The 13387-nt window shown below is 55.5% G+C and overlaps 3 protein-coding genes across 3 annotated transcripts; all 3 read right to left on the bottom strand.

Annotated features, from left to right (window-relative positions):
* Positions 1–18: 18 nt before the first annotated feature.
* Positions 19–2370, bottom strand: SPBR_05664 (glucan 1,3-beta-glucosidase; the record flags this gene model as incomplete). Its single annotated transcript, XM_040763927.1, has 1 exon — positions 19–2370. The coding sequence occupies one exon, from the start codon at positions 2368–2370 to the stop codon at positions 19–21; it is 2352 nt and encodes a 783-aa protein (XP_040622122.1).
* A 1592-nt stretch (positions 2371–3962) lies between these two features.
* SPBR_05874 (uncharacterized protein) lies at positions 3963–5516 on the bottom strand (the record flags this gene model as incomplete). The annotated part of the gene is made up of 1 exon (XM_040764137.1): positions 3963–5516. One exon carries the CDS (start codon positions 5514–5516, stop codon positions 3963–3965), a length of 1554 nt encoding a protein of 517 aa, XP_040622121.1.
* Positions 5517–7759: 2243 nt separating this feature from the next.
* On the bottom strand, positions 7760–10529 carry SPBR_05603 (uncharacterized protein; the record flags this gene model as incomplete). Its single annotated transcript, XM_040763866.1, has 3 exons — positions 7760–8172; positions 8253–9214; positions 9286–10529. 3 exons carry the CDS (start codon positions 10527–10529, stop codon positions 7760–7762), a joined length of 2619 nt encoding a protein of 872 aa, XP_040622120.1.
* Positions 10530–13387: the final 2858 nt, after the last annotated feature.

Below are 13387 nucleotides of genomic sequence, written 5' to 3'. Positions count from 1 at the left end.
TACCAAAACGTCGCCGTTTCAGCCCGCCTGGCTCTGGAACAGAGCAATGGTGTCCGGGTAGACATTTTTATTGTCAGCCGCGCTCGCCAGCGACGCGCCATCCCTGTCGAGCATACTCGCGACGCCAATGGTGTTGAGGTTGTAAATGTTGACTGCTGGCGAGCTGCCCTCGATGGAAGTGATGCGCGCCTGGCACGACCGGCCCGCGATGCAGGTTTGGCCGTAGTTGCTAAAGAACGAGTAGAGGCCGGCGCCGTACACAAGAACCGTGTCCGAGTCTAAAACGCGCAGACCCCATGCCAAAGCACAAGTGGTATCTGAAGCATCGCAGGCCGAAAAGTCCGGGTCGTTGTAGGTCGCATTGGCCTCGAACGGTGTCGTGGCCAAGGGGTTCGGCTGAAAGTAGGGCGTCTCGGACTGGATCTGGCCCATGAACACGTCGCGGGCGTTGGCGACCTGGTACTGGTACAGCGTGTGGTGCTCGGAGCCGGTGCCAACAAGCCACACCGGGCCCGACGACGACTCGACGTAGAGGCCGCGGCCGCTGTAAATAGAAATCTGGGTATTGTTCCAATCGTCCATGTCGTGGTCAGCCGTCCACAGCCAGACGTTTTCGGCATACACGGCGGCGGCAGACTTGGTCACATGCATGGACATGAAGGCGCCGATGCAGTTGGAGTTCACAGTGGACGACTGCGGGTTCTTGAGGCAGCCAGCAACCTGGAGTTCGGAACCCATGAAGCCTCCGATGCGGGTGTGGACATCCCAGATACCGCCCAGGTCCGACGAGGCCGACGCATCAAGGTTCCACTGGATCAGGATGGCGCCCGCCTGCGCACCCTGTGTCGCAAGCACAAAGTCGGAGAGCTCGACGGTACCCTGTTCGCCCGAATAGGCACCGACCTGCAGCAGCGGCCGGGGGTTGCTGTCACTCTTGAAGAAGGAGTCGCCACCTGCCAGGATGATGGGGTAGGCCTCGCCGACGATGCGTGCACCAGGCGGTACGGTCAGCGTATTCGTCACCACGTACAGGCCGTAATCGAGGTAGACAACCTTGCCAGTAAGCGTGGCGGAGTCGATCAGTTCCTGGAGTACCGCCGTGTCGTCGGTGACACCGTCCCCCTTGGCACCGGCCGCACGAGCGCTGAGGAAGTTGCAAGCAAGGAGGTCCTCGTACTGTGGCTTAGCGCGAGCGTAGTAGGAACCAGGAACGCCAGCAGCCGAAGCTACCGGGTTACCCGAGGCCAGCAACGAGGTGGGCCGAAGGTTGCCGTTGAAGCCGCCCTGCAGCGGCGTGGGGCCGTCGGGAATGTACTGGTGGCCCTGGCCCCAAGCAGCGACGGTGACAGCGACGCCGCCGGTCAACAGGTTGCCGTCGGGGGTCTGCACGATGACAGGGACCTGGTTGGCGACAATGTTCTCGAGGATGATGCTGCCGGCAGTCTCGGGCTGCGACGTGTTGGGCACATATGCCGAAACAATGGCGACGCTGACGCTCGTAAAGACACTGTCAAATACGGTGATGGAACCGACAGACTGGGCACTGCTGCCGCCCGACGAGACATTGAGGCCCACATCGCAGTTCTTGATATCAAGGCCGTAGTAGGTCCAGCCCCAGTCCCAGAGCTGGTTGATGGCCGTGACACAGCTGTCAAAAGCAAGATTGCGCATCGTGAACTGCTGGTTCCCGAGAGACGCGCCAATGGCACCGCCATCAAAGGACAGGTCCGTCATAAAACCACCGCTGCCGCTCTCGATGAAGAGGCCAATGTGTGCCACGCCCTTTGTCCGGGGCATGACAAAGCGCACATTCTGCAGGCTCGTGGCCTGAGCGGTCGGCCAGTGGACGCCGTATGCGAGCTTGGTGGCGTCAATGGCCGTGGTGTCGAGCACGAAGTTGCGGATCTGGCGGTAAAACAAGTTGGTCGACAGCCAATTGGGGTCCGGGCCGCTGTAGTAGGGGTCGCCGTCGATGAGGCCGAGACCGACAAAGTTGGACGCGGCCTTGAGGGTGGGCAGGTTGGTGGCATCGCCGATCAGCTGGGTCATGTAGGCCGGCAGGATGGACGTGGACAGGACGTAGGTACCGGCCGGGAAGTAGATGACGGCAGGCGTAATGGTCGAGGACTGGCAGCCCTTGTCACAGCGGTTGCCGTCGGCAATGGCAGCGTTGATGGCGGCCGAGTCGTCGGTCACGCCGTCGCCCTTGGCGCCGTAGTCGAGCACGTTGCGGAAAACGACGTAGCCATCCTCGGCGTACGGAGCAAGGCCATTGTGTGGCACTTCTTCCATCCAGAAGGCAGCCTGTATGGTGGCTACAAGGTAGCCCAGCAGGGCCAACCATGCCAGCGAGGGTGAAGCAGTCTTCATGGTGACAGCGTTGAGGTCGATAGAGGGAACTCGAAGTGGCGTTGTAAAATGGAAAAGATAACGAGTGACGAGATGAAAATAAAGTAAACAACAAGCATAAAGAACGACACCGGCGATGGAAGTGGGAAGGAGAGACTATCGCCAGACTGCGGAGGATTAGGGAGTGGAAGACGACGCCGAGGATGAAGAGGAGGCGGGAAAGGAAACAAGAAAAGAATGGTCCGAAGAAGAGAATGGAGAAAGAAAAAACGAAAACAAGAGACTCGCGGCCCGGCCGAAATTCTCGTGATTTACATATCTCCCGTCGCGAGGCGAAAGAACGAGCGTGACACGGCGTGAAAGCGTGCGGCGACAAGAATTCAATAGAAACAAGAAGCAGAGCCAAATGACGTCGAAAGAATGAAGAAGTTAGAAGCGAGCGCGACGGTCGTGTCGAGTGGATAAGATGTACGAATAAAGGCGCGATTGGCATTTGGAGATGCTCCAGATGATTGTACCTGTGCAATTTGTTGTGCCCCTTTTCGGTAGAAGATCGTCGGAAAGTCTCGCATGGCAGTTGGTACAAGGCGGACTGCACGCAAGGAAAGAACGACTGTGAATTCGGGAGGAAAGCAGTGTACACAGAAAGAACGACCGTCGCCGAACACAAATTCAGGGGCAGCGACGAAGAAAACGGGAAATACGGAAGGGTCGATCGATGCAAGGGGTGCCGAAGGAGATGAGCTATGATGGAGCAGCCGTAGATGTTTACTTGTATGTTGTACTCTTGGCGAAATTCGGGAGGGCACAGTACTGTACATTGGACAGGGCTACGACGAGCAGGGTGCATTTGCGTTCGAGTATTTGAAAAGTAGGGTAACGTGTGCTTTATTATTGGAATTGGCTCTCTGTTCAATTCAACGGTCTTTTGGAGGAATGTCGACGCGCCTGGGTCGTGGTTGCTGTTTTAAAAATGCATTACTGCCTGTTTTGCGCTTGCGTCGCGCCGCTCCTTCCTCATTCTATTCCTTCCAAATGTCTCAACAAGGCTTGCCCAGTGGGAAAGGTATTTGGGAAAAGAATGAGACGGAGAAAGAGCGCGTGGGAGCGCAAATGCAAGTAGGCTCAGGAAGGAACGACGCGTTCAAACGTGAAATGGTTCCTGGAAGGAAGCAGAAGAAGAGTGTCGTGCTGATATTGTTCTCATCGCTTGCCTCTTGCCTACCGATATATTGTATTCCTTTGCTCGCTTTCTTATTTATTGAGACAATGCTCCGCCGACCCAACCGAAGCTGCGTTGTGATTTCCGAGTCTTCACGTTTTGGTCCCACCAGGTAAAGAGAGACAAAGGTCAAGAAGGTCAAGAAGGTCAAGAAGGTCAAGAAGGTCAAGAAGGTCAAGAAGGTCAAGTAGCGAGACAGGAGACAGGAACGACGGTCGCACCGTTGAGTGTGGTCCAGGCACTTTCAAAGGAATACATCATGCTTGTCTATATGGTATAAATGCTGGTCGTCAAATGAACATTTGGAATTAAACACGGCAAGCAGAAGGCACAAAAAGACACTGACAAGACGCCGACAAGACGCAAAGACACACGTCTCGCATCGCTCCTCTCACTTCTTCTCCTTCGTGTACTCCCTGGCCTGGGTGGCGGCCTCAATCTCGGCGCGCTTTCGTGCATAGAAATGCTCGCCATAGTAGGTTTCCCCGGCGGCCGATTCCCGCTCCTTTTCTTTGCCCTTGCCACGTCCAAACATGCGGCCGAGCCAGCCTGACGAGGAGGAGCCGTGGCCGGCGCCGGGACCACTACCAGGGACCGTGGCGTAGGCGCTTCTACCGCCGTCCGCGCCTCCGCTACTGCTGGGACCTGCACTGGAGAAGAAGCCGCCCGGTTTTTCCGTCTCGGGTGGCAGCGCTAGGTTGGCAGCCACCCCTCCACCAGCGACTTGCCGATTCGGTTCGTAGGCATTCGTAGAGGAGACGGTGAAGCGGGTGGCGGTGGTGGGCGTCGTCGTCGATGTCGCCCGGCGGTGATCGCGGTAGCTGTCGGCGAGGGCAGCCTTTTCGGCCATGGCAGAACGGTCCGACGCCGACATGCCGGACAATTCTGACTTTTGCGGCACGCTGGGCTGCTGGCCCGGGGCCGCGGGCTTTGCAAGGGCTGGCACGGCCCGTAGTTCGCGCATGCGGATCTGGCGGTCCAGGTGGGCCACGCGCGCGCGCTTCTCGGCCAGCTGCCGCTCCAGATCGGCGGCCTGCAGCTGGGCCTGCCGACGCATGTCGCGCAGCACCGTAAGGTCGGCAGCGTCCTTGGCCGCGCGCTCCCGTTCTTCTTGCTCGATTCGGGCGCGCTCGGCGTGGCGTTCGCGCCGTATGTGTTTCTTGGTGTGCGTCATGTAGTATATTTGGTTCTGCTCGTAGGCGATGTGGGATTGTTCCTGCTGCTGCTGCTGCTGCTGCATCGTCTGGCTCTGGTCGTCGAGCCCCTTGGCCCCATCCAGCCTGGCTTGAGCCTCACGGATCTGGTCGGCGGCGGCGTCTTTGGCTTTCATGCGCGCCGTGCGATCGATCTTGGCCTGCCGCCTGGCCTCGCGACGCGCGCGCCGCATTGCGGCGACATCGGGCGGCCCAGCGTCACCGTCGTACGTGGTGCCTTTGCTGCTCGCTGCGGCGCGCTCGTACTCCTTGCACGGCGTGCAGTAGTGGGCCCAGCGCGTAGTGGAACCGAATCGGTCGCCCATGCCGTCAACGTAGACAGGGTACCGCCCGTCGGGGCGGTGTTCGCGGCGGTCGAGACAGGAGCAGCAGCGCCGCGGACCTGACGTCATCGAGCAGCCACGCCTCGCCCAGTGACCACAGTCGAGGGACGACGTGGCCGACGAGGAGGAGGCTTCGTCAGCAATCACTCTATCCACATAGTTCCAGCTGGACTTCGTTTCGGGGAGAGCCGATGGACTAGCAATGGTCTCGCTGCGGCTGCGAGCATGGTCATTGTAGGACGCCTCGTACGAGGGCGGCGATATAGATGGGGTGCCGCTGGTGTCGTCACCGAGATCGATCAAGTCGCCTTGCGCGTCTGCTGGCCCAGTCGAGGAGCCAGGGGCATCGCCGAAGCCGTGGGCTCTGTACGGCGGCGGCGGCGCGTTGTCGTTGTTGGCGCTGTGCATGGTGGGAAGAGAGAGAAGCTGGAGGTCCGGCGGTCGACAATGCGGCCAAGGCGGAGCCGCGAAAAGGCAGGCGCTGAAAGGGCAACTACAGGTAGTTTGCAGCGGGCGCTATGCACTGAAGCCACTGCACAAAAGTAAATACAGAAACGAGCAATCTCGAGAACGCAAAAGGTGCAGCTGGTAGATGTCGCCAAAGAATCGTGGTCGCTGAAGCTGCTATTGTATCGAGCCATGGAAGAAGGACGGCGGCAACCTTTTGTATCGTATCCTCTTATTGTTGATCGCAAGGCTGCCTGCGGTGCCTTGCAATGTGGGCGCATTTTTGACATTCTGCCAATGCAGCCTTGGGAAGCAGCGGAGGCTGTGCCCAACCCTTGCAACCCACGCCACTTACACCCGACAAGGAAAGACCCCACATTTTATGGAATTGAGCTCACAGTCCTTCGGTTTGGGTTTGGACAGGCAGGACCTCGAAAGCACACCCACAGTGACCCCTGATTCACCTTGCGGAGCGACTGCACAGCACCTCGGATGGACAGCCAATCTTTGGGAATTTATAAGTCCCCGAAGTTGCGATGCGGCATCGGATGACATGCATGGCGACCAAAGAGGAGGAAAGAACGAACAGTGGCGGGTTAAGAGAGGAGGGGGATGATAATAAAAAATGAGATAAAAATATAATAAAAACAAAGTAAAATAAAATAAAATAAAAAGAAAGAGCCAATAAAGAGTACGTGGCGGCAGGCCGAATGAGGCGCTAGTTCTGGCATAGGGTGTTGTATACTTCCCGTTAGACCCCTGTAAAGTCAACAAACAAGGCAAGGGCTCGCATCGACGAACAAAGAAGTCGCGATGTGCACAATAACACCCTTGGAGGCAACAGGTCGAGTGCTGCAGATTTGTCTGAATGACCTGAAAATATGAGTTGACTTTTTCAAGAGCAAAAAAAAGTCAGAATAAACGTATCCCATTTCAAGGAAAATGAGAAGCCCGAAAAAAACCATATGCTAAGTTGACCAAAAAAAATTCAAAAAAATAACATATACGGCAGGAGAGGGATTCGAACCCCCGTCCCCAAAGGGCCTGCGCGCCCCCGCCGCCAACAAGTTTTCCAGGCTCAAGAGTAGAAAGACAGTAGAAAGACAGTAGAAAGTCGAATGAAAGATACATGAAAAGGCAGAGGAAAAGCAAAGGTTACAAACGAGTGGATCTGGCCAGACACGACTGGCAGGCCATTCCAGGCCTGTTCCCTTTTCAGTAGACATTCATACAGTGCACAATGCCGAGGCCCGACGACCCAGACTCGCTGCGTAGCCAGTCGCCGTTGTCGTGAATTGTAGCCGCTGTCGGTTTGCTGTTGTATAAACAATTGTTGGCCGTTTTATGTGGATTTTGTGAGGTGTTGCGGAATTCCAATTCAGTTGTTGCTTCGGCTGAAGACGTTTTTTGGTCCTTTTTTCATTTTTTTTGTTCCTTTTGTTTGGGCGCCGTGTATTGCCAGAAAGGAGATTTTATTGCAGCGCGGTTGAAACCAGGAACCGAACACCAAACACCGAAAACCCGAAAACCGATACCAGGAGAAGACATCAGAAACAGAAACAGAAACAGAACAGAACGAAATATGATTACATACGCTGGCGCAGACCAGATTCTCTCCGGTCACCACCGGAGAACGGCTGCGAGGAAAACTTGTTGGCTTGGCGGGGCCGGCACAGGGTCTTAACCACTCGACCATCCTGCCTTTAAGAGAGTATTGCAAAGTGAACGGGCGCGGCAGTATATAAATGACGGACTGCACAATTTCAGAAGAAAAGGACCACGAGGAAGGTGTGGAGACGCGTTGAGGACAGGACGGCGCGATGGTTTGTTACTGACGTGGACGGAAGGAGTGGGGGGGGGAAGGAGGCAGGAAAGAGCCGCAGGATGGAGACACGAGACATGTAACGATGTTGGGACAATCACTTATCATGGACACGGATATGGCTGGTATCAACAAGCACTTGTCAAACAAAAAGTACGTCCCAAAATAATCAAACACGCTGCTACTTGTGAAGCAAACAAATCCAATAGTTATATAAACAATACGCCCAGACCGAAACCCCGGGCCGTCCAGAAATCACAAAGTCCCCAAGGCTTCACAAACGCCAGGGCTTGCCGAGGCCTAGGAATACCAGGTCAAACAAACGTAAACAGTAGGAATGGAAAACAAATAAATATATAAAAAGAAACAGACATAACGGACTCTACAGACCACCAGTGGCGGACATCCGCGCCATTGGGGTCCGGTCGCCCGGCTTCTCCAGAATGTCCGCATAGCTCTCGAGACCGAGACCCATAATGCTAATCACCTCAAAAATGTGCGTGCCCTTGAACGTCTCCGCCCATAGGTGGATCACGGCCGTCGCAAGCTGTCGCAGCTTGGCGCCGTCAGTCCCCGACGCCGTCGACGAAGTCGAGACTGCAGCCGACGCGCCCGATGGCGCACTGCCCGACAACGACGGGTCAATGGGCACGGCAAACTCCGTCTCGTCCAGCAGCCGGCGCACGTTGTCGAGCAGCGTCTTTTCCTCGGCCGAGATGGGTGCGTCGTTGGGGCCAATGGACGCCAGCGTAATCAGCCACTTGGACAGCAGCAGAGCACACTCCATATTGCACACTAGATTGAGACGTTAGAACAAAATAAAAACAAAACGTAAAAACCAGTGGGCTTGCTTTGGTAGACACGATTTGACTCACAAGACAGCTGCATGCTCCACTCGAGGGACTTGGTCCGCGCCACGTAGTTGACGCCGGCCTTGACGAGCATTGCCAGCGCGTGGATCGCCTGCACGACGGCGCGCGTTGTGCGTGGACTGCGAACTAAGAGGGGCACATCGTTGAATGCGTTGGCAATGATGCCGTGGTCGCGCGTTTCCAGCCGCCGGCTCGGGTTGAGGTCCGTGTACAGCCGGATGTATGCTAGCCGCAAAAGCGCCGTCGCGTTGAACGCCACGGAGCCACTGTGGTAGTTGTCCGCCGGGTTCATGCCAGCCTGCTGGTGGTGGTGGGCACTCTCGGCGGCGCGCATTTGTCGGTGCTGCTCGAAACCGATCTGCCACAGCCGCAAGCCGTGCGCAGTCTCCTCGACGTCATCAATCTTGAGGCCACGGTGGATGCCGTACGGTGTGGCAATGCCGACAGAGGTCTGCTTCAGCAGGTAAATGTGCTGGATGAAGCAGTGCATCAGGATGTAGTTGCCGAGTGATGTCACATGACTGAGCGGCGCCTGGACGTTGCGGTTGAGGATTCTCGAAAAGGCCTCCTGCAGAGGCAGCTCGACACTGCCATAGGCCTGGCGTGCTTCCTGCCACTGCCACGCCGTTTCCATTCTCCAGAGTCGCGAGGGCTGCGGGAGAACCAGGTTGACCTCGGATGTCAGCAGAAGGGGTGGCGTGTTGTACACGACGCTGCATAGATTGAAGAAGCAAAACGCGATCAGCTTGGTGCGCGTACTGCCTTCAACGCGGACCCACGTGTCCCAGTCAGTCACCTGGCTGGACGGCTGGGATTCGAGGCCCTCTTCGCGGACAAGAACGGCCAGCTGGCTTTGCAGAGAGAGCGCTTCGTGCAGGATGGCCTTGGGGCCCCACAAGCCGACGGCAAACAGGAGCAGGAGAGCCTGGATGGTTTCGAGGCGAGCCTGCGGCGTGTTTGGCGAGCTAAAGGTCGGTTAGTATGTTTTATTTTTATTTAGTTGTAAAACAAAGGGGGTGGAGGAGGGGCGGCATACTATGGCTCGCGATGTGTATCCTGGGTCAAGGGACGGTCGTGTTGCACCGAGTTGAACGAGTGCCGGTAGCCCGTGCTGGGTGAAGGGCGTGTTGAATGTGGGCTGTAGGCGGCCGAGGTAGGAAGCAGGCTGTGCACCTCGTGACTATGACGACGGCGAATCTGCTCAAACGCAATGGCCTTGGCGGCGTACCACAGCGCATAGCCACGGTGACTCTCGAAGCGGTACTGGGCACCGACAGCGAGAATGGCCAAGATTAATTCGGGCGAGAGCTCGCCAGGCGACAGGGTCGGCAAATGCAAAAATGGGAGGTGCTCGTGGAAGCCGCTAATGTATCCCTCAAGGAAGCGGGTCAGCGTGTGCCGGGACGGGCAGACGAAGTCGGTAGGCAGAACCGACGAGAACTCTTCGAGGCGGCTCTTGATCGTGTTGTGATCCGCCAGTCCAATGCGCCATCCGGGAGCGCGCATCGAACCTTCGTCTTGCGAACGCTGGGGACCGGATTCCGAGTGTATGTCACGCATGTCCGGCTGCACAGATGGGAACCGTGTCGACGGGAACGACGAGCCAGCCATCTTGGACATGTTGTTGCTGCCACTACGGCCCCACATGCCAAAAGGCTGGTCGGACTCGAGGGCTGTTGGCAAAAAGTGCGAGGACGAAGTAAAGTCGTCGAGGAACAAGTGGTAGTCGTCAAACGACGCAGCAGGCGGCTGGCCGGCGTAGGATGGCGGGATGGCCTCCTGCGACGCCGGTGCCTCACGGCTGCGATCATTATATGGCGGTGGCGTTGTATCAAAAGACTTGACGGGCGGGATCGGGCCGGTTGACGACGAGGGGCCAAGATCCGGCATCATGGGTGGCATGACGCTAATTTCGGCGGCCGAGGCCAAGTGCGTGGCGGCATCTGAAAGCAGATCCAGGTTACATGCCGGCACGTTTCTAGATGCGAGCCGGGGGTCGGTCGGTGGCGGTGGCGGCAACGACGCAATAGAATGTGACGGGTGGGCGGCATGGACCGAGTGCTGTGATGGCGACGGAATTGGCTGAGGTGCTTGGGCGGGGTATCTGGAGGTTGAGGACTGGCGCCGCTGCATGCCCATCATACTCATCTCGCCATGGTCATCCGAGGACATTGTGTGGCCGCTGCCCGATGACGTTTTCCGGATCCGGCTGGCATCCTTGCCGCCCTCATTGAGATGAACAAGCTTCTCATGGCGGACTAGAAGGTCACTGATGTCCATGTATGAGCATATGTGTTATACGTTGGGTGATACGACGCAAAGGAGTAAGGTGTGAAATGGGTAGCATAGGTTTGATGTGCGGACGCACGCGCACAATATGGAGTGCGTTTATGAGGTAGGAGACGCAATACAGTGGGATGGTGAGATATGTAGTTATAGCGCAAGTGGTAATGTGTATGAGGGTAGCCAGTAATATGTATAACCAGAAAGACGCAGGCTCGGGTAGATCGTGTGAGAGATCGGAACGAGACAAGTTTGGGAGAAAACAATACGACAAAATAGTATGGGGGAAAAGGCTGAAGAGTAAGGCATGAAAGACAGTAAGGAAAATGGCAATAATGTCATGTATGGGTAGGGAGAAAAGGGAATTAGAGACCGCGAGGCTAGGGGAAGTGTGAGGGGAGGCCTTCGAGCATGCGTAGGTTCGGTCCGAATTCCGTGATAAATAGAATCGCGTATCCGACGTTGTCGCTTTTGCTCGCACTTGTATAACTCGGATCCTGATATTCGATTTGTTCCGGCGTCCACCCTCATTACCTCATATAACACCTGTTGGCTGTTGTCGACAGATCCCCAAGATCGGTATCAAAAAGGGAAATCGTAGAGGCAAAGGAAGTGAAATGGAGCGGATGGAGGAGGCAAGTCGCCGAGGTGATACGAATGTACAAATGAGGAGGTAACGACGGGCATGTGAAGGAAATGATGGGGAGTCGATATTGAGGGAGATAACGGTGAAAGAAGAGACGACACGATGAAAAAAAAAAATGAAAGACGAAACCAGCAATCGCTTGATGAGAAAAGTGATGAAGAGAAGACGGTGCAAAAAAAGAGTCATCAAGAGAAGATTAAACATGGGGAGAAGGAAGATCAAAACTCACCGTCGACCAAAGGTCTTTCCACAACGCGCCCAGTTGCAGGCAAAAGGCTTCTCCTTGGTATGTGTCCGCTCGTGTCTTTGCACATGCTCCACACGCCTAAAAGAGAAAAAAGAGTTCAATGTAAGCTAATATGCGCGGAAAGCGGAGGTTGGAGAAGGGATGATCAAAGGGGGTGAAGGGGGTGGGTTGCAAGAGGGGATAGAGCCGGCGAAGAGGAGGCGAGGAGACGATGGTAACGGGGAACGGAACCGCTCATCGGCTCTATCACAAATCAAGATCAGACGCGGCTGAGGGGGAGTCGGGATCTGGGAAGCCGAAAATCGTCAAAAAGGTGTCAAAAAGGTGCATATTGCACATACCTAAACCGTTTACTGCAGTATTTGCACGGCAGTGTCTTGGGCTTCAACGGCCGGCCCTCTGCACTGTGTTCAGTCATTCCTAAGTTTGAAGGTGCTTCGATGGGCTGAATGGCTAGCATGATCTGGCTTCAGGCGTTCATGTGTTTCGTTTTGGTTTGCCTTTTCGGTCGACTTCTATTGTTGTGCGATAATCAAGCGGCAATAAGTACGGAGCAGAAAAGCAGTGTCTGTCTTCTGGGCGTACGCGGAGTAGCAAATGCGAGTCGTCCAAATTCGAGAGTTGAAGGTTGAAAAGCCCCAAAGTTATAGTCAACAAAGGCGCATTGATTTTCTTTTGAACTGCGGAGACGAGCTGGACTGCAAGATCAAATGGTAAAAATAGGCCGCCGAATTCGCTGCCGACGGTATTGCTGCGTAGCTGTTTCGGAGTTTCGTCGTGTCCTAGGGTTTTTCTTGTTGACCGTCTTTTGCTGTTGCCTGCTTTGATGTTGATGATACTTGGTGGTCGGTGAGAGGTGGAAATTACGAGGTGCTGTAACTTGAGATTTGAGCGTCCAAAGAAAAAACCGAAGACGGAATGCCAAAGGCGCACAGCGTAAAGCGTTGAGTGGGGGGCTGGGTAAGCTGGGCAGTTGGGTATTCAGGGCAAGGCAAGGGAAACCTGCAAGGTATGATGGGACGATTGGTGTTTATGGGAGAAACAAAGAGCGTTATGTGGGAGGGGAAGAGGAGAAGTATGAAGGGGAGAGAAGAAAAACGAGAAAATAAAATAAGAGAAAAAGAAGGGGAGAAATTCGGCTTAAAAAAAAAAAAGAGAATCAACACGTCGCCTAACAGCGGGCCGTCTGTTTGCGGGGAGAGAAATACAAGACAATAAAAAATGGAGGGAGGGTACGGGGAAGCAGGAGACGTCAAATGGAAGGCGGTTCTCCGCTCCCAAGAAAATAGGGTGCTGCAGTGTGGGAATTATGGAATATGGGGGCGGAACCAAGATGGGAGCTAGGAAGCCAAAGACAAGACGGGGGCGGAGAAAGAAGGAAAGACAGAAAAAGGTCAAGGATAAAGGAGAAGGTCTGGAACACACAGCCGCTGTGTATCCTTTGTCCTCTTGATTTCCTTCTCTCTTTTTTTCTTTAAACTTCTTACCCTGATGCAATCGATGAGTCCTTGCTTGCCCTTGCTGGGCGTGCAGACTTCCGAGGCGGTTGCAGTGGCAGCGTATCAGACTGCGCGATGCCTCTTTTCTGGGTGGGACGAGAGGGGAGGGGGAATTTTCTGCAGTAGGGTAGCAAAACGGTAGGCCCCAGTGGGGAGAGATATCCGGTACACACGGTAATATTCTCCGCGCGATGCGAGAGCTGTGAGTAAGGAAAGCAGGGAAAACAAAAGAGGTGGACGCTCTTTGGCCACTCGTTCTCGGACGGGCCGCCTAGACCAAACTAAGAAGGGAAGGCTGGGGAACCGAAGGTGAGGGGGTGGGTGGAAAGCGGGCAGGAGTCCTGGGAAGAGCACGGAGCTCGGAGTGAGAGGAGGGAGTGGATAGCCTGGGGGCACTCCAAGTATGCGCGCTCTCAAGATCAGTGGCGCAGAGGATGGGACAGGATGGGTGTCGATGATACAG

The sequence above is a fragment of the Sporothrix brasiliensis genome, assembly GCF_000820605.1.
Source record: "Sporothrix brasiliensis 5110 chromosome Unknown Cont15, whole genome shotgun sequence".
Taxonomy (NCBI): Eukaryota; Fungi; Ascomycota; class Sordariomycetes; order Ophiostomatales; family Ophiostomataceae; genus Sporothrix; species Sporothrix brasiliensis.
The sequence above is the reverse complement of the archived record's forward strand: the minus strand, read 5'-3'. Positions and strand labels throughout refer to the sequence as shown.